Genomic DNA, 20,192 nt, shown 5'->3' with positions numbered 1-20,192 from the left:
AAAAAGAAGCAACATTTAAATTTGATAGTTCATTAGTGGAGGCTGGCAGAACACCACATGAATCACTGGTTTCAGGATCCTCAGTAATGTCCCCCTTGTATTCCACAACCCTTCATCCAGACATTAATTTTGGCCCAGGAGGAATATTGGTAGAGTCCACTCCGCCATCTCCTCCCATAGCAATTAGCGAAGAGGAAACACTTGTATCTGAAGGAACTGTCATGCCAAACATTTTAACCTCCACCACTGAAAAGCAGCCTTCTGTAAAACCAGTACTCCCAATTAGATCAACAGATATTCCATTAGATCATGATGACACTACTAAGTCATCTATATCTTCTTCAGTGCACAGTACTGGCTCAGTAACAGAGGACAAAGTCAAAGATACAGTCGTTACAACACAGGTCATGGGAATGACAACTCAGAAAGATGACTCAATCAAAAAGACAACACACACAGTTGTTTCTGGCCTAGGGCCTACTTCTGCACATATGAACCGTTTGGATACAGATGAATCAGGCTTGAGTGTTCAGACAACTAAAGAGTTTAATTTGACATTACCAACTCAAGTACATAGTACAACAGCAACAAGAAAAAAGGACATAACATTTACATTTGTACCATCATCAAGTGAGACTCTTAAAATGCAGAAAGAGGCAACTTCAGAATTCATGACGCCATCAACAAAGAATTTAGAAATGACAACAACAAAACATAAGCTTTCACCATCACATTTTTCTTCTGTTTTACCATCTTCAGAGGCTTCAGGAGACGAGACTTTGTTTAGAACCACAACAATAAATTCTGCATTGTATACAATAACTAAATCAGACCAAGAACTGAGCAAAACCACAAAAACAATCTCAGTGTCCGGCTCAACAGATGCTGAGATCACAAGAGATCAGACAACTGAGAGACATAGTAAAAAACCTGTTTCCACTCTTGACTCTACTGAAACTAGCACAGAATGCATATTTATATCATTGAGCACTGGGTCTCTAGTTCCGACTGAAAGCACAGAAATAATCTCAGGGTCCAGCTCAGCAGATGCCGAGACTACAGGAGAACAGACAAATGAGGCATATAGTAGAGAACTTGTTTCCTCTCTTGACTCCACTGTAACAAGTACTGTCAGTACATTTACATCATTGAGCACTGGGGACTCGACAGGACAAACTGACACAAGTCAAGATATATCACATACAGCAACAACCACAGCTACTCTGATGGAGGACAAAAATCTGTCAGCAAAACCATCTGAATCCACCATGATTAATGTTACAGATACTCTTTTCTCCTCTGCTCAGACTGTACATTTAGATGAGACATTATCTGAAAGCACTGTTACAAGCACAATGATTACAGAAAAGACAACTGCCAAAGATGTGCTGTCACCGTCACATTTTACGTTAGTTTTGGCATCTTCTGAGCCTGAAGCCTCTGACATATTTAGCAAGAAGTTCACAACAAGTCCTTCATTGTACAGCGCAACCAAATCAGATCCAGATGACACCAAAACCACAGCGACAATTTCAGTGTCCAGCTTAACAGATGCTGAGGCCACAAGAGAAAAAACTGATCACTCAACAGTAAGAACAGTCACAAGTCAAGATATTACATTTCACACAGCAACAGCCGCAGCCATAACCATTGATGCTACAAAGACTCTGTTCTTCTCCACTCAGACTGAACATTTAGATGAGAAATTATCTGAAAGCAGTGCCACATTGACCTCAGAGATGACAACAGTAAAAGATGAACTGTCACTTGCAAGTTTTGCTTCAGTTATGCCATCAACGGAGTCTGAAGCTTCAGGAGATGAGACATCTGCCATGTTTAGCAAAGAATTTACAACAAGTTCTTCATTGTACAGCACAACCAAATCAGACAAAGAACTCAGCAAAACCACAGAAACTATCTCAGGGTCCAGTTCAACAGATGCTGATATCAAAAGAGATCAGATGACTGAGGGACATAGTAGAGGACCCGTTTCCTCTATTGGCTCTACTTCATCTAGCATAGTACATACATTTGAATCATTGAGCAATGGGGACTCAACAGCACGAACAGTCACAAGTCAAGATGTTACTTCACATACAGCAGCAACCACAGCTACTATGATGGAGGACAAAGACCTGTCAGCAAAACCATCTGAATCCACAATCATTAATGTTTCAGAGACTTTGTTCTCCTCTGCTCAGACTGGACATTTAGATGAGACATTATCTGAAAGCACTGTTACAATGATTCCAGAGAAGACAACTGCCAAAGATGTGCTGTCAACATCAAGCTTTTCTCCAAGTTTGCCATCTACAGGGTCTGAAGCTTCAGGAGATGAGACCTCTGATATGTTTAGCAAAGAGTTCACAGCAACAAGTTCTTCACTTTATTCTTCAGCCAAATCAGACCATGAACTTACCAAAACAACATCTCACACGACAGAAACAATCTCAGTGTCCAGCTCAACAGATGATGAAGCTACAAGAAGTCAGTCACCTGATGTGCTTACTAGAGAACCTGTTTCCTCTCTTTATTCTTCTTTAACTAATACCGTACATACGTTTACATCATTAAGCACTGGGGAATCAACAGGACAAACAGTTACAGGTAAAGATGTTAAATCTCATGCAGCAACAACTACAGCTACTATGATGGAGGAGAAAGATCTGTCAGCAAAACCATCTGAATCCACAATCATTAATGTTTCAGAGACTCTGTTCTCCTCTGCTCAGACTCAACATTTAGATGAGAAATTATCTGAAAGCACTGTTAAAATGATTCCAGAGAAGACAACTGCCAAAGATGTACCATCATCAAGTTTTTCTTCAAGTTTGCCATCTACAGAGTCTGAAGCTTCAGGAGATGAGACCTCTGATATGTTTAGCAAAGAGTTCATAACGACAAGTTCTTCACTTTATACTTCAGCCAAATCAGACCATGAACTTACAAAAACATCATATGACAGCACAAAAATAATCTCAGTGTCCAGCTCAACAGATGCTGAAGTTACAAGAGCTCAGACAACTCAGACACATAGCAGAGAAACTGTTTCCTCTCTTGAATCTACTGTAACTAGTACTGTACATACATTTTCATCACCAAACACTTGGGACTCTACGGGAGAAACAGTTACAAGTAAAGATGTTATATCTCATACAGCAGCAACCACAGCTACTCTAATGGAGGAGAAAGATCTGTCAGCAAAACCATCTGAATCCACAATCATTAATGTTTCAGAGACTCTGTTCTCCTCTGCTCAGACTGGACATTTAGATGAGACATTATCTGAAAGCACTGTTAAAATGATTCCAGAGAAGACAACCGCCAAAGATGTGCTGTCAACATCAAGTTTTTCTCCAAGTTTGCCATCTACAGAGTCTGAAGCTTCAGGAGATGAGACCTTTGATATGTTTAACAAAGAGATTACAGCAACAAGCTCTTCACTTTATTCTTCAACCAAATCAGACCATGAACTTACCAAAACATCATCTCACATGACAGAAACAATCTCAGTGTCCAACTCAACAGTTGCTGAAGCTACAAGAAGTCAGTCACCTGATGTGCTTACTAGAGAACCTGTTTCCTCTCTTTACTCTACTTTAACTAATACCGTACGCACGTTTACATCATTAAGCACTGGGGAATCAACAGGACAAACTGTTACAAGTAAAGATGTTACATCACACACAGCAGCAACCACAGCTACTCTAATGGAGGCGAAAGATCTGTCAGCAAAACCATCTGAATCCACAATCATTAATGTTTCAGAGACTCTGTTCTCCTCTGCTCAGACTCGACATTTAGATGAGAAATTATCTGAAAGCATTGTTACAATGATCTCAGAGAAGACAACTGCAAAAGATGTACCGTCATCAAGTTTTTCTTCAAGTTTGCCATCTACAGATTCTGAGGCTTCAGGAGATGAGACCTCTGGTATGTTTAGCAAAGAGTTCACAATGACGACAACTTCACTTTATACTCCAACCAAATCCGACACTGAACTTATCAAAACATTATCTGACATGACAGAAAAAATCTCAGTGTCCAGCTCCACAGATGCTGAAGCTACAAGAGATCAGACAACTGAGACATATATTAGAGAACCTGTTTCCTCCCTTGACTCTACTGTAACTAGTACTGTACATACATTTTCATCACTGAGCAATGGGGACTCAAAGGGAGAAACAGTTACAAGTAAAGATGTTACTTCACCTATAGCAACAACCACAGCTACTATGATGGAGGACAAAGATCTGTCAGCAAAACCATCTGTATTCACCATTATTAATGTTTCAGAGACTCTGTTCTCCTCTGCTCAGACAGAACATTTAGATGAGAAATTATCTGAAAGCACTGTAATAATGATCTCGGAGAAGACAACTGCCAAAGATGTGCTGTCACCATCAAGTTTTTCTTCAAGCTTGATTCCCATGGAGTCTGAAGCTTCAGGAGATGACACTTCTGATATGTTTAGCAAAGAGTTCACAACAAGTTCTTCACTTTATACTCCAACCAAATCAGATCATGAACTTACCAAAACATCATCTGACATTACAGAAACAATCTCAGTGTCCAGCTCAACAGACGCCGAAGCTACACAAGATCAGACAATTGAGACACATAGTAGAGAACCGGTTTTCTCTCTTGACTCTACTGTAACTAGTGCTGTACATACATTTTCATCACTGAGCACCAGGGGCTCAACAGGAGAAACAGTTACAAGTAAAGATGTCACATCTCATTCAGCAACAACCACAGCTACTCTAATGGAGGACAAAGATCTGTCAGCAAAACCATCTGAATCCACAATCATTAATGTTTCAGAGACTCTGTTGTCCTCTGCCCACACTAGACATTTAGATGAGAAATTATCTGAAAGCACTGTTACAATGATATTGGAGAAGACGACTGTCAAAGATGTACTGTCACCATCAGGTTTTTCTTCAAGTTTGCCACCTACAGAGTCTGAAGCTTCAGGAGATGATACCTCTGATTTGTTTAGCAAAGAGTTCACAACAAGTTCTTCACTTTATACTCCAACCAAATCAGATCATGAACTTACCAAAACATCATCTGACACAACAGAAACAATATCAGTGTCCAGCTCAACAGATGCTGAAGCTACAAGAGATCAGACAACTCAGACATACAGTAGAGAACCTGTTTCCTTTATTGCCTCTACTGTAACTAGTGCTGTACATCCATTTTCATCACTGAGCAATGGGGACTCAACAGGAGAAACAGTTACAAGTAAAGATGTTAAATATCGTACAGCAGCAACCACAGCTACTCTAATGGAGGAGAAAGATCTGTCAGCAAAACCATCTGAATCCACAATCATTAATGTTTCAGAGACTCTGTTCTCTTCTGCCCACACTAGACATTTAGATGAGACAGTATCTGAAAGCACAGTACCTACTATAGACCTGACCAATGCAAACTCAGTGTGGTTCTCAACTGATGCAAATATCCCAAGAATTAAGCCAACAGAGAGACATCACACAGAATCTGTTTCCACTTTTGTCTCTAATATCTCAGAAGAAAAAGTTCAGCAAGAGGTTTCCAGTGATGAAGTCAGAATTACACTGGCAACTAAAGCATATGATCATTATATTGTAGCCACTGATGAGGCAGAAATTCATGAGACTGACCACACATCAGAGCCAGAAAAACCTGAAAGTTCTTCACATTCCACTTCATCAACAAATGGATTGTTTTCAAGCACTGTTCAAACTGTAGTTACAGACTCCTATTCTGAACAAGGTAGTGGAGATATTGCAGAAAATGAAGTGGCTGAAGATGATGGCTCAGTTGAAATATCATCTGCTGTTGTAGAATCAATACCTCACATTCCTACACCATCAGAGGACAAGCCAACTGCTGTTGGTTTTGAGTCAGCTCCTGCTTCTGGAGTGCAGCCATCAGAAAACATGACAGCAACAATAAATGTTACAACAACTGTAAGTGGAGAACCTATAGCAAGCTCATTTTTTACACTCACAGAGGTAGAAGGCTCTGGTCAGCAGACACCAGAGAGGTTCACCACAGCTCCCTCATCTATGATCAGAACAGTCACAAGTCAGGAGGTCATGACATCTCAAAGAGAGTTTGCCTCTTCAATGACTGAATTTAGAGAAGAACCTAGCACCCACCATGCAACAGAAGTAGTTAGCTCAAGTTACACAACAACAGAGCAGGTTAGTACAAGACTCGCAGAGATCTCAGTGTCTTCTAGACCTTCTCATACTATTACTCAATCACAGTTGACTAAACACACCGCAGAATCAATTATTAGTCATACTGCAATTGGATCAGGTAAACCTAGTCTCACTTTTGTGGCAACAGAAGATGACCACACCGCACCTTCAGCTATCCAAACAACGACTGTTCCTTTCAAGCACATCCAAACATCAACAGTCACTGCCAGTTACGAAGCAACTTCAGCTCTTCTCAGGACAAAAACAATGTTTACATCTTCTAGCAAAAGCCTTAGCATTCACACAACAATTTCATCTGATGCAGAGGATGACACAACAGATGATGAAGGATCAGGGGTGTCCCCTGTCATGCATGTTTCATCAGCAGCCATCAAAACTCAAACTGGTTCTCCTACAGTTCTTATAACTAGCACTGGCTTCACAGAACTCCACAAAGACATCACCATAACACAAAATTCAAGCCCTATCACATCTACCTTTGTAGACAGAGAAGGCTCTGGTATTGTAGAAGATGACCAAGAAACTACTCAACTAGAAGGTTCTGGTGAAGAGGACAGTGTGAGTCCAACAGAGGAAATGTCTGACAATTATACTGATGAGGCAGAAATCAGTGAGGCTAACCGCACATCAGAGCCAGGGAGTTTTGTAAGTTCCTCCCATTCCACGTCCTTCACAACTAAATCAACGTTGTTGTCTAGCACTGTCCAAACAGCAGTGAGATCGTTATCTACTGAAGGTAGTGAAATAACAGCTGAAAGTGAAGTGGATGAAGATGATGGCTCTAGTGGTGAAATATCCCCAGCAGCTCTTGAGTCAATTCCTCCTCAATATATACCCTCTGAGGACAAAACAACTTCAACTAAAGTCACACAACCACATATAACTGAAGCTGCAACACCTGCTGTAATACTGTCAAGCACATCTGAGGCTTTATCAGGTTCTGAGACTCTAAAGAGTACCTTAGAGCCAAACGCTCCAGAAACCGATTTAAATGGGTTTGAATTATCAACCCAGAGGATTATCATCACAGAGGATGACAAGGAATTTACCTCACCAGGAGATCCTACTGCTGAGATATACAAAACATCAACAACTAAGGCATATGAGGACCTAACTGTAAGAACTGATGAGGCAGAAGTTGAAGAGATGGAGAAGAAAACAGGTTTCTCGAGTGCTGCATCTGTCACTAGCAGTACAGATTTAACACATCAGTCAACTTTATCCCCATCTCCCTCATTCCTGACCTCTACCCAGTCAACTGTAACGCTTGCAACTTCACTTTCAGAGGATGGCAGTTGGGAAGACTCAACTGAGGGGGATGGAGCAGAAGATGATGGATCAGGTGATGATTCAACTCTTGTGACATCTTCACCTTTGCTATCGAGCTCAAAGATGACAGAAACAACCATTAGCATGACACCCTTTAGCTCAGTCAACAGTGGACAGTACAGTACAGCCAGAGTTGTTTCACAGGGACACACGTTCTCAAGCACAAATGCTGAAGATTTCACTCTGGTCTCAGTGACAGCACCGACAGAGCAGGAACATTCTGGAGTTTCTGTCTCAGATATAGCAGCCACTAGCTTTACAACTCCTGGAACACCATCTGGTGTGATAACAAGCCACACTAAATTGCCTTCTTTCGTGACACCTCAAGATCCTGTGTCCACCACTACTCCATTGGTCTTGTCTAAGGACAGTGCTGATCAGCAAGTCACTCCAACAAGTCCAGTCTTAATATTCACAGAGGAGGAGGAAGATGAAGATAAGCTACTTTCAACTGTTACAGAGCGTATAAGAGATGATAGCATCAAACCAGAAGTTTTCACTAAGGATGACATGATTATTGATGCAGATACTTTGTCTGTTTTAGAGCAGTCTTCTCCCTTCGCCCCTACAATTGTTACAGAAGAAGCAGCTGGGGTAACCCCAATTGTCATGACGGCACAACCCTCAAGCTTTATGACAGAGGAGCCAGAAGGATCTGGAATGGATGGCACTGAGTTACCTCATTTACGTGTGTCATTTGAAACCACAGCAGACAGGTTAATAGTTCAACAAACCCAATCAACCGCAGACATCCTGCTGAGCAGTTCAACATATTTAGAAGAGGACACACAAGCAACACAATCTCCTGAGGCTACTGATGCTGATGTACCTGAACACACACAAGATGGTCAGACCTCCACAGAATCCACAGAACTTACAGACACTTTGTCTACGGATGATTGTATTCTGGAAACATCCACTTTAACCCCCATGACATCTCAAGTGTCCACTGACAGAGTCACAGAGATGTTCTCAGCTGAAGAGGACTCATCTGAAGATGTATCAACACATACTGGAGATGATGTAACATATGCCCCATCAAGTTCTGGAGAAAGTGTTTCTTCACAATATCCAGGTGATATCACAGACTCTGAACAGTCAGTTTCTCCAGTATTGGATTTAACAAGCACTGCATCTTTCCATACTGCATCAAGTGCTAGCATGACTGAACCTGCCAAAACGACTACAAGTACATACACAAAAACAGCAGCAACTGATGATAATGACTTAACAGCTGACACAGAGGAAACATTGTACATGACAAGTGCTGATGACATTGAACTCAGTAGTCCCTCTACTGATAAGGTAATTCAGGGAAGTGAATTAACAAGCACAGATGTATCAACTAGATCTGGTATTTCAGAGGAAACCACAAGTGCGTTATTTTCTTCAACAGATTATGGCTCAGGTAATCAAACAATTGAAATGGTTACAGGACTGTCTGATTTAACAGACTCTCCTTTAATATCTGAAGATGATTCGTTGTCATCATCTGTGGAGAGTGATATTGTGATTCACTTTGCAACAACCTCTTTGCCTGAAGCAATTACAGTAACTGATGGGGAACCATATCACCAAGCTTTGTCCGAGATGACAGTGACACATAAGCCCAACACAGACATCAGGATTGATGAAGATGTGCCATCTCCATCAACAACCATTCCTACACCTCTTATATCTGCATCAAAGTTTAATATGACTACAGACACAGTAACATTAGTGGGATCTCCTTCATCTACATCCATACCAGGGCTGGGTGACAAAACAGGAGCTCCACTTTCCTCTGAGGAAGAGACAGATGAAATAATCGATTATGATACAAAAACTGAACCTTACATAACAGTATATTCCATACCAGATTTAATGAACAAAACAAACACTGACAGTGAGACTGACTTAGACGTTAGCTCAGAAGATGTGACTAGCATTGATGACATCACCCAACCTGAAGGTGAAAAGAGTTTACCCACCTCACAGCCTGATGTTGAGACTGGTTTTGAGACCACCTCACAACCTGATGTTGAGACTTGAAATAATCGATTATGATACAAAAACTGAACCTTACATAACAGTATATTCCATACCAGATTTAATGAACAAAACAAACACTGACAGTGAGACTGACTTAGACGTTAGCTCAGAAGATGTGACTAGCATTGATGACATCACCCAACCTGAAGGTGAAGGTTTTGAGACCACCTCACAGCCTGATGTTGAGACTGGTTTTGAGACCACCTCACAGCCTGATGTTGAGACTGGTTTTAAGACCACCTCACAGCCTGATAGTGAGACTGGTTTTGAGACCACCTCACAGCCTGATGTTGAGACTAATTTTGAAATCACCTCACAGCCTGATGTTGAGACTAGTTTTGAGACCTCCTCAAAACCTGAGGAGGACAGTGCAACAAGTGTTGATGGAAAAACACAAGCAGAAGTTTTGAATACTGAGACCACCTCTCAGCTTGACACTGAAACAAGCTTTGAGACTACCATGCAACTAGACATTGAGAGTGAAATTACTTTTGAGAGTGTTTCAAGAACTGAGAGTGATGCTTCATTCACCGGCTCACCAAACAGTGGAACAAGTGGTTCAGAGAGAAGCACATCTGGGGAGGTAAACACCATATCTTCCAATAAGCATCACACCACAACCAGACTTTCTAATTTCACAGATAAACCAAGTTCCACTGCTATAAGTGAAGAGAAATTCTTGGAAGAAAGAGTTGACACAGGATTCAGCACCACCATACAACCTCAATTTGATGGTACTGTAACTTCCATTAGTTTGAAGAGCTTCTCAGAGGAGAATTCGGTTATTATCCCATCATCTGATGAGGTCCAGGCAGTAATTCTGTCTACTGCAACAACCTCACCTTTAATTATGACACCTGAGTCTGATATAAAGATTGTTAGTAAGGAAACTGCCTCAAGGAAACAAGAGGCTGCTGGTCAGATTGAGGAAGCTGTAACTCTTACATCTGAGATTCCAATTCAAAATGAATATCAGATGACATCGTCAGTACCTACAACCCAAAGCGAGATTACAACACCATTTTCCTCCCTTGAAGACGTTTCTGAGGCCGCTTTGGTTAAAAGCCCACCTCCAAGTGCACAGAATGAAAGCACAACACACAGTACAGCAGACCTTCCATACACAATGATCGGGCAGACGTTTGATATTCCAGGTAGGATGTAAACACTGTTTTAAAGACCCAATTAACAGAATGCATATACTGTACTTTCTATACCTATACCATTATTTTTGTATGACATACCTTTATCCTCCCGCTCTTACTGCAGATGTTCACTCCTGTTCTGCTGATGTTTGCTTGAATGGCGGTTCTTGTGTAAAAATAGGCGGTATTCAGATCTGCAGCTGTCCACCTGGATATAATGGTAACCAGTGTGAAATAGGTATGCTGTATTAGTGTTTCATTCATTTATTAAAGGTGCACTACAGAACTTTGTGCTCAATATTGCCATCTGTGGCGAAACATAAAATGACAAGTTACATATTTTGCATCAGCTGTGTTTGGCACTGCTGTTCTGCTTGAATGAATTTGATAGTTTGAGCCATGAAGTATCATGTCTGTCGCTGTAGTACCAGACCTTCTTTACTCTATTTATGGAAATGATGTAACTATACCCAGGCTAAAGCTGTAAACCATAAATTTCCCACCAAATTCATGACTGCCTAAAATATCAATTATTATTGTATACTTGACAGTTTTTGTCTTACCCTGATTCACTTAGGCATCAAACACTTATTTTTATTTCTTGATCGATAATGGGATTTTGCTCAATTTTAAACAAAAAAGTCTTCTGTAGTGCACCTTAAAATGATTATTAACTCCAACTAATTATAATGCACATAAGTAAATTTTTTTCTCACCTTATTTTAATTGATTTTTATAGACATTGATGAATGTCACACAAACCCTTGTCGTAATGGAGGAACATGTATTGATGGCCTTAACTCATTCACCTGTGTATGTCTTCCAAGTTATGCAGGAGCACTGTGTGAGCAAGGTAAGATCATATTAATTTAACATAATCACTTGTTCAAGTTCAACTTGCTGATAACTTGTGAAGCTACTGTAGCCACATAGACTGCTGTGAAGATATACCATGTAAACCTCTAAACTTTCAAATGATTTCATCATTAATAAAAATACTCAGATATTCCTGGCAGATATGAGTTTGGTAAATGTGACTCATGGTTTGGTAGATCCTGATAGATAATAGATTTTTACTTGATGTAAGAAACTGTGTTTGTTCCAAAACTGTTGTATACTAGCAGACAGACATAATTATGCTGTACTTTCCACTAATTAAGAGGATACAGTTTTTTAACCTTCTCATTTGAGCACAGCTGTTAAGACCATCACTCTTTCTCTTATTACTCTGTAGATATTAATTTACACTTTACACGAGTGAGGTTACTTTCTTGAGAGTTTCATCCCCTTCAAAGTATTTATACACAATAACATTTTAACAGTGAAATCTCTTCAGTTTAACTAGCATCTGGCTTTTGCCAGAATTAAAACAAATGAAAGCCGATGTCATGAGTGCATTACTCTCTTGAGTACTCTGAACATGATTTTCATCTCAAACTTGAGATAGCATCAACATTACAGAAACAAAGAAGTCTCCTGCACAGTGGCTTAGTCTCAGCTGCTTACAGAGAAAGCAGAAAGGCAGAAAATGCCACTAAATGCAATAAATGCTAAATGATAAGCCAAAAATCACAAGTCAACATTGCTTCATGCATTTTCACATGCATTTGTACTGATGCTATGGATGATTTGATGGTTAATGATATATTAATGAGAGTTTTAATAGTTTTATTCTTTGGTATAGTTTATTCTTTGTTGCAGTAGTGACACATCAGCACAATCACACACATGATCCACAAGCAGTCAGTAAGTGCATTTACAAGCACTTTAAAAGTTTGCTTTCAGCTGAACTAAAACAATAATTTGTCTTTCTAAAATATCATGTGAGTCTGACTGAAGTTTTACCAGCAGAGACTGTAGCTCAAAAACCAGCTTTAGCTTGATTATAACAGTGCACATAAACATACTTACTGTGACTGATAGGACACACTTTATTTGCAAATTTAATATGATCATAGTATCAAATGCTGATCTAGGAACTTTAAAATCCTTTGTCAACAAGACTAATAAATTGCTGGGTTCATAATATACTTACTTTAAAACTATGAATTTTTCCAAATGGTTAGTGGCTGTTTTACAGGTCTGCTTTGATCCAATGCCTCTTTCTTAAACAATGCCTCAGAGCAAAGCACCCAATCTTCACCATGGCACTGTAGCCATTCTTATGCAAAAATTAATTGGCTTCCTGATATGATAGACACAAGGGTGTAGCTCTTGCTCTAAGTGATCTCGTTTAACTGACATGTAATTTAAAACGAGGATGAAAGGGAGTTATAACATATTCCCTCAGGTCCAGTGTGAGTGAGAAATCTGAACAAAAAAAACAAAGGTTTGATTTATTTTACTGATAACAGCCTCACAGTGTAAGCCAAAGGTAAAGGACTAATAAAAAGAAATTGACAGTAGACAATATCAAGCACCTTTTTTCACTTCCAGCAACATGATTATCTCAGTTTCAGTGTCTACATGTCAAGTTTATGTGTAGCGCATCAACAAAAACTCATGCATGATTTTCTACAGACACTGAAACATGCAGCTACGGCTGGCACAAGTTCCAGGGCCACTGCTACAAATTCTTTCCTCATCGGCGTAACTGGGACACAGCAGAGCGTGAATGTCGTCTCCAGGGGGCACACCTTGCTAGTGTCCTGTCCCATGAGGAGCAGCAGTACATCAACCGTGAGTATACATAAACCAAGTTATGGTCATTCTGTCTAATATCATCAGCTCTAATCAGTTACATTTACATGCAAACTAACAGTTATTTATGAGGAAGGATGCTTGTTTTTTGATGCTTGATCAGAGTTATGGAATATTCCACTGGCTCAGGAATTTTTAGCCAAAGAGGACTTTAGAGTTTACAGGGGTCCTATTATGCTCTTTTACAATGTCTTGAATTTGTTTTGGGGGTGTACTAGAACATGCTCTCATGCTTGGTGGTTCGAAAAACACATTATTTTTTACATAATTTACATTATTACAACACCTCTCTCCCCATCCTGGCACAAACGGCTCGATTAGTTCCGGGTTTGATGAACGCCCGCCTTCCGAAAAACGAAATGTGATGTGATTGGTTAGCTATCCCAGTGCGTTGTGATTGGCGAACAGCTTTTAGACGGTGTTTCAGTATTGCCCCACCCCTTGCCAAAGCAGCAAGTTTAGTTAAGAATGGCGTCAATATTGCCATATCAATTTGAGCCGGATTCAGACCCAGAGAATATTGAACAAGAGGATCGCGCAGAACCTTTGCACGCACGGATATTGCAAGACATATTAGAGTGGTAACGTTATTGTTGTGTTTTTTTTGTGGCTAAATCACGTTTTAGATAGGATGTCAACAACCGCTTAAAAATAACTGCATTACTATACAGATAAGTGCATATGAATTATTTTTTATTGTTCTTTAATTCTAACATTATAACATGAATTACAGTGAAACTGTTATACAGTTGAATTTATTTATACCATAGTCCAGTGTTTCCTAGGCGGCATATATGTGCAAACTCATTCTCTGCCAGCAGGAGGCGCTGAGTGGTAGAGATCAAGGTTTCCCCAGTAACAGCTGTACACAAAGCAGTGCTCCGCTCAAAAAAACACTGATTTATCAGACATTACATGCAAGATTAAAAGAAAATGACATCCAATATTCTGAAGACAGTCGGTTTCATTCAGAAATACAGTGATATAAAAACACCCGCACTCAATGTATGGGAAAATTAGTTGGGCACTGGTAAACTTAATATCTTAAGTGTACCCAACATTTTAGTTGAACTGACTTAGGAAAATGAGTTGGGGAAGCTAAAGTCTCAAATCCTTTTTTACAGTGTACAGCAGCACTTCTTCTTCGTCGTCTTGTCTGATGCACTCAACCAAGCGTTCTAACCACGACCTCGCCCCTCCCCAACCCCCAACCATTCGAATTTCCGTAGGCTGGAATTATTTTTAATGATATTCTAATGGGCCGCTTTGTGATATCACAAAACCCGGAAAACAAACGCTGTAGTCCAAACGAGCCGTTCGTTGTAGTTCTTGAAAAGGGATTTTTTTTAAAACGAAATGTCTCCCTTTGGAGTGGACTCTGAGATTTGTAAGTTTGAAGATCTTTTTTATGCCCAAACATACACACTAAACACTGACTACAATTCAAAAAGTGTAAAAGCATAATAGGACCCCTTTAAAGAAAGGTTAGTTTATCACCAATAACAAAGGGGCCAAATGCTGCTCCAGCCCTAGATGCAGGAAGTGTGATGTATAAGAACAAAAATGCCTTTTATTTTTAACCACTGACAAAGAGTTCCTAATATGGCTGGTGAATTGACTTTTGTTTCTCTCTCCTCTTGTAGGCCTTGGCCATGACTACCAGTGGATCGGTCTGAATGATAAGATGTTTGAGAATGATTTCCGGTGGATGGATGGTAGTGTTGTGGTAAGAACAGTCTTCAAAATGTTCTTATTCTGTTTTAGAAAGATGGCATTGATACACACATTTATTAGTGGACAATGTAGAGGAAATCTTTATAAAGTCTCCTTGTATTTTCCATGATGCTTGCAGATTTTTTTCTTTAAAAAGCTATTAATTTAAATAACATTAGTAATTTTAGCAAGGATTTGTTAATGTGAAAAAAGACATATGCAACCATCTCCCTGGTTCTAGAGGTGTTCCTCCATTGAACAGGAAAGTGGCTAATTACAGTCGTTTAGTCCTGACTGGGATCTCACTTCAAAGATAACGGCAGCATTTTGTGGGGAAGGGCCAAAAAGCCCTGGAGGGCAGGAGATAGGAGTTTTCATCTGTGGAAGTCCTCTCAGGACTGGAGGATCAAAATAAATAAGGGTAGAGGAAGCTTACAGGTGTGGACAGGTAATGGAGGTGTGAAGGATGAGCAGCACCTGGAACAGGCTACACTAGATACAGTCCAGACCTAAAATGTGAGTGTGTGACAGTTCAGTCCAGTTGGCATCAGTGAGGGGCTATAAACATGTCCTCTGGAGTTTGCAAGCACTCTTATTGTATTCTGTATACAGAAGAGTTACTATATTAAGAGTTAATGTTTGGTAATGTATTTAAGTATGTGCCATTGGAGTTATCCAGAGGGTCAAAAATTGCATTACATCAATTTTCAAGCAGGAAGCGCACATTCCTTTTGTAAGAGGATAATAACAGGACTTGTTGGGTGATTGGTGTAGTATTCAAAGGGTTGCTGAAAGACCAGAGCTCCAACCTGTCTCGGTTGGGTATAATTACGTAATGTTTAATATATGTGCAAACTTCACAGTTTTAATTTAGGATAAAAAAAATAGATATGGAAGAGTGCCAATATACATTTTAAATTCATATTATTGTTATGCTAAAACAATATACTGTACAATTTAATCTCAGCAGACTAAGAGTCTGTTGTGTAGTTGCTGCAGTATAAACAGTATCTGGAATAGTACCTCAAAACACTTTAAATCTGTTTAAATATATCAGCTCAAGTCCACTGTAAACTGTCCACTGTGTTTGTCTTTGCAGGCTTTATTAGATACTTTCTTTATAGGTTGGTCTTTTCAATTGCTACTCTCTTCTCAGTGCATTCACCCACAGCTGAGAGAGATGACGAATGTGTATGAAGGGAGGAAATACACTGAATAAAGTTGGTCCATGATGGTTGAATATAGATGTATTACTATAACTACAACTATAACTACTATCTTCCAAATGCATTATACCACTCACTGCAGCTGCTTATTGCAGTTTAGTGGTGATGTGTGTACGTAGCGCCCCCTACTGGAGTGTGTCTGTATCATTATCATTATCATTTTATTGCCTTTCTTATGTGCTCCATACAAAGACAGTCATACTCTGCTTGAACGCTTTTGATTGCTTTCACACTGTATATCACAAATATTCATTTTTTTAATTTATGCCATAATTCTGTCATTTTGACCTAGAAAGGATTTTCTCCCCAACCCAATAAAAATTCAATTTTTTTCCCTTCAAATAATAATTTTAGTACTTTTGGGGATTTCCCCCACCTTGTTACATTTGTGGTGCTACTGGTCAAAAATGACTGGCCTATAAAAAATTGCTTTACATTTCTCGTTATGCTAAATTATTACCAAATCGTGGATTTAAACTACTTATCAACTTGTTTTCTTTGTTACCATAGGCCTCGTTGATCTGAGTGTATGCACCTTAGTTTTTGAGTGAGCATTGCCAAAACTATCCACAAATAATGCTATTTCACTCAAAAACCGAGTTGCAAGGTCCAAGAAGAAATGCAAATCATGTGCTAATTGAAATAAAACAAGTTGACAAAACAAACAAACAAAAAAGAATACAAGATTTGGTGATAATATAACATAATGAGAGATTTACAAGCATTTTTTAAGTTATCGTTTTCAACCGGGAACACCAAATTAGGTAAAGGATTTTTTGGGAAATGTGGATCTGAATATAGATGAGCTATAATAGTGCAACTGACATAAATATTCAAGAACCACAGGTGTGTATGCATGCATCCTGCTGCATACGGAAAAAATAAGAATTCATACATATGGATGTAAAAGAATATATACAGCACAAACAGTATATTCCTGTTTTGAGCCAGGTTGTATTTTAAGTTGTGCAGATGTGTTGAATGCAATTTCTTTTAAACACTCCAAAAACACATTGTCATAACTCAAAGTGTATCATAATGTAATTACTATAATGTATCTGAAATGTATTTCTATAGTATAATTGTCTCGCTCACATTAACTTTTTCATCTCTATCCATATTCCTCTCCTGCAGCAATATGAAAACTGGAGACCGAACCAGCCAGACAGTTTCTTTTCCTCAGGGGAGGATTGTGTGGTAATGATCTGGCATGAGGATGGCCAGTGGAATGATGTTCCCTGCAACTACCACCTCACCTTCACCTGCAAGAAAGGCACAGGTGAACTTTTAGCACCTGGATGAGGGGCATTTCTAAAATAATAGGGCATGCATAGGCATACATTTATTTTCAGTCTAAATTCCATCAGTGGTTTTTAAATAAAAATGTTGTATAATAGGGACTCTGTGAAAATTTGGATGACTGCTGTACCCTAAGATGATATGTCTTTGGTTGTTTATAGACAGGAAGAGAGCAGTTTTCTTGGATTTGTCTCCAGTGGTTTAAAGCAGCTAAAATTTTAAAATAACATTTCAGATTCAGTCCTCCATTACTGATGGCTACCCTATTATGTGCCGTTTTCAACAGTGTCCTGCAGTCAGCCTCCTCTTGTCCTTAACGCCCGCACATTTGGCCAGCTGCGCCCACACTATGAGATCAACTCCCTGATCAGGTACCAGTGCATGGATGGCTTCATCCAGAGACATGTTCCCACCATTCGCTGCAGAGGAGACGGCTCATGGGACTTGCCCAGGATTTCCTGCATGAGTCGTAAGTATTCTGTGAAAATCTATCGCAACAACACTTTTTTACAACAACCATCCCTATAGAGCTTGAATGATCATTTTATATACTCTGGTTTGAGTATATATATACACTACTATTCAAAGGTTTGGGTTGGTAAGATTTAAAAAAATGTCTATGTTCACCAAGGCAGTACATATACAGTACAATACAGTAAAAACTAATATTATGAAATATTATTGCAATTTAAAATAAATGTTTTTGGTTTTAATATATTTTGAAATGTTATTTTTTCCTGTGATGGCAAAGCCGAGTAACTCAAGTCTTCAGTGTCACATGATCCTTCAGAAATCATTCTAATATGCTGATTTGGTGCTCAAGATGCGTATTATCATCCATGTTAAAAACTGTTGAGCTGCTTAATGTTTTGTGTGAGGAAAAAAAAAGTACTGATCCCAAACTTTAAAACAGTAGTGTGCATATATGATATATTTTTATACATTAAAGTTATATATATATATATATTATATATTAATTTAATTTAATGTACTTGTATTTTCTTTCCAGCCTCCAACTTCCAAAGGTCCTATGCAAGGTATCAGACATACAGAGTTTTTCGCAGCCATCAGAAGAGATTGGCAGAAAATTCTGTTGATGTACCCCGACGACACCATCGCCATGGTGTAAAACACAGTCGGACGCAACAATAGTTGCTCTTTTAACACAACCCGTTTAATGTATTTTGATAGCATATGACGGATCTGCCTGCTGGCTGAAAGAAAAGATTATAAAAGAAAAGATTATTAAAAGGACCAGCAAGGAGTGGAATATCACTGGAATGAAACAGTGGCTTTTTATCTTTTTCAGAGAGATGGTTTTTAAGAACTACATAAAGGACACATTCAGCTGGCCTCTGAAAACACAAAAAGATTATCTGACCTGCCCTCCATCTGTTCTGCTTCTTTTTGGGAATACACAGTGCTTTCGTAATTTTTAACTCACAATCCAGATGCAAGTGAGCTATAATAGTGCAACCTATTTTAGCTTCTAAACATAATGGTACAGTTTGATACACACTTTGCCGTATGATTCTTTCGATCTTTCTTCAAGTTTACAAGAACCACAGGTGTATGCAGACATCCTGCTGCTTACTGAACAAATGAGAAATCGTACATAAAAATGTGAAAGAATATATATTTATATAGAGAGAGTGAGCAATGGCTCACATGGAGTCAGTGTTTGTTGTGGTACAAAAAGGCCAATAATATCATTAAAAAACTGCATCCAGTGCAGTGGATGGTTTTGATATCTTAAAGTCAACACAATATGTTTTAATACTTTTAATACATTGACTTTAAGCTATTCGCTATTGAAAAGCCATGTAGATTTTAGATTATTTATAGTCCTCTCTTTGATGTTTCTTTCAAGTGTTTACAATGCAAATCTATTTCACATACATTTAATTCCGCCGTCAGTTATCTATAAACCAAAAGAAACTTGCTGTATGTACTTCACATCATTTTCATCAACTTTCATGTTTTTCTCAGACAGTTTAAAACTACTTTAAAGAGAATGTACTTTGTGAGATGCGTAAAAGACTTGAGCGAGTGCCTTTTTAACAAGATGCCTACAATTTATTTCTTGAGCTGCTCCTTGTTTTCTCATTGTTGTAGCGAGATTGAACACACTGAGGACTTCACTTGGCCAAACTGCACATTGATAGAGTTCAGTATATTAGAGTAGAGGACAGTGTGTCAATAGCTGGTAGTGATGTGACTAATAGATGACATTTGGAACTCACAGAATTTAGATGGATTTCATTATGACATTTGGGGTGTATCAATGGACCAAAAGAAGAGGATTCATAGTAACAGGTTTAGCAGAATTTTTTGTTGAACTGGTCATCCATTTGTTTATTCCCAAGCATTTTTTCTTTAAGATCTTTTCTTTTGTGTGTTTACTTGTTGTGTCTGTTTTTATTATTTTTTTTATTTTACATTTTTTTCCCCCTCTCAAAAGTGCACATCTTTTTATATTTATAGTATAACTTGTTTATTGTCAAATGTGATTGCCTGGAATGTTTGTGAAA

General features: G+C 38.9%; 1 protein-coding gene across 1 annotated transcript in view; it reads left to right on the top strand.

Annotated features, from left to right (window-relative positions):
* Positions 1 to 20,076, top strand: part of LOC107685255 (versican core protein-like) — a 37,910-nt gene extending 17,834 nt beyond the window's left edge. The window contains exons 10-26 of the mRNA XM_016481775.1: positions 2,202 to 2,487; positions 2,710 to 2,904; positions 3,238 to 3,546; positions 3,769 to 3,933; positions 5,620 to 5,886; positions 6,703 to 6,863; positions 7,173 to 7,410; positions 7,504 to 8,622; positions 9,001 to 9,540; positions 9,635 to 10,732; positions 10,848 to 10,961; positions 11,463 to 11,576; positions 13,244 to 13,402; positions 15,067 to 15,149; positions 17,497 to 17,641; positions 17,948 to 18,130; positions 18,671 to 20,076. Coding sequence (XP_016337261.1) covers positions 2,202 to 2,487; positions 2,710 to 2,904; positions 3,238 to 3,546; positions 3,769 to 3,933; positions 5,620 to 5,886; positions 6,703 to 6,863; positions 7,173 to 7,410; positions 7,504 to 8,622; positions 9,001 to 9,540; positions 9,635 to 10,732; positions 10,848 to 10,961; positions 11,463 to 11,576; positions 13,244 to 13,402; positions 15,067 to 15,149; positions 17,497 to 17,641; positions 17,948 to 18,130; positions 18,671 to 18,813 — 5,319 coding nt within the window. The 3' untranslated portion in view covers positions 18,814 to 20,076. The remainder of the gene's footprint in view (positions 1 to 2,201; positions 2,488 to 2,709; positions 2,905 to 3,237; positions 3,547 to 3,768; positions 3,934 to 5,619; positions 5,887 to 6,702; positions 6,864 to 7,172; positions 7,411 to 7,503; positions 8,623 to 9,000; positions 9,541 to 9,634; positions 10,733 to 10,847; positions 10,962 to 11,462; positions 11,577 to 13,243; positions 13,403 to 15,066; positions 15,150 to 17,496; positions 17,642 to 17,947; positions 18,131 to 18,670) is intronic.
* The last annotated feature ends 116 nt before the right edge of the window (positions 20,077 to 20,192 follow it).

The sequence above is a fragment of the Sinocyclocheilus anshuiensis genome, unplaced genomic scaffold, assembly GCF_001515605.1.
Source record: "Sinocyclocheilus anshuiensis isolate Anshui unplaced genomic scaffold, SAMN03320099.WGS_v1.1 scaffold577, whole genome shotgun sequence".
Taxonomy (NCBI): Eukaryota; Metazoa; Chordata; class Actinopteri; order Cypriniformes; family Cyprinidae; genus Sinocyclocheilus; species Sinocyclocheilus anshuiensis.
The sequence above is the reverse complement of the archived record's forward strand: the minus strand, read 5'-3'. Positions and strand labels throughout refer to the sequence as shown.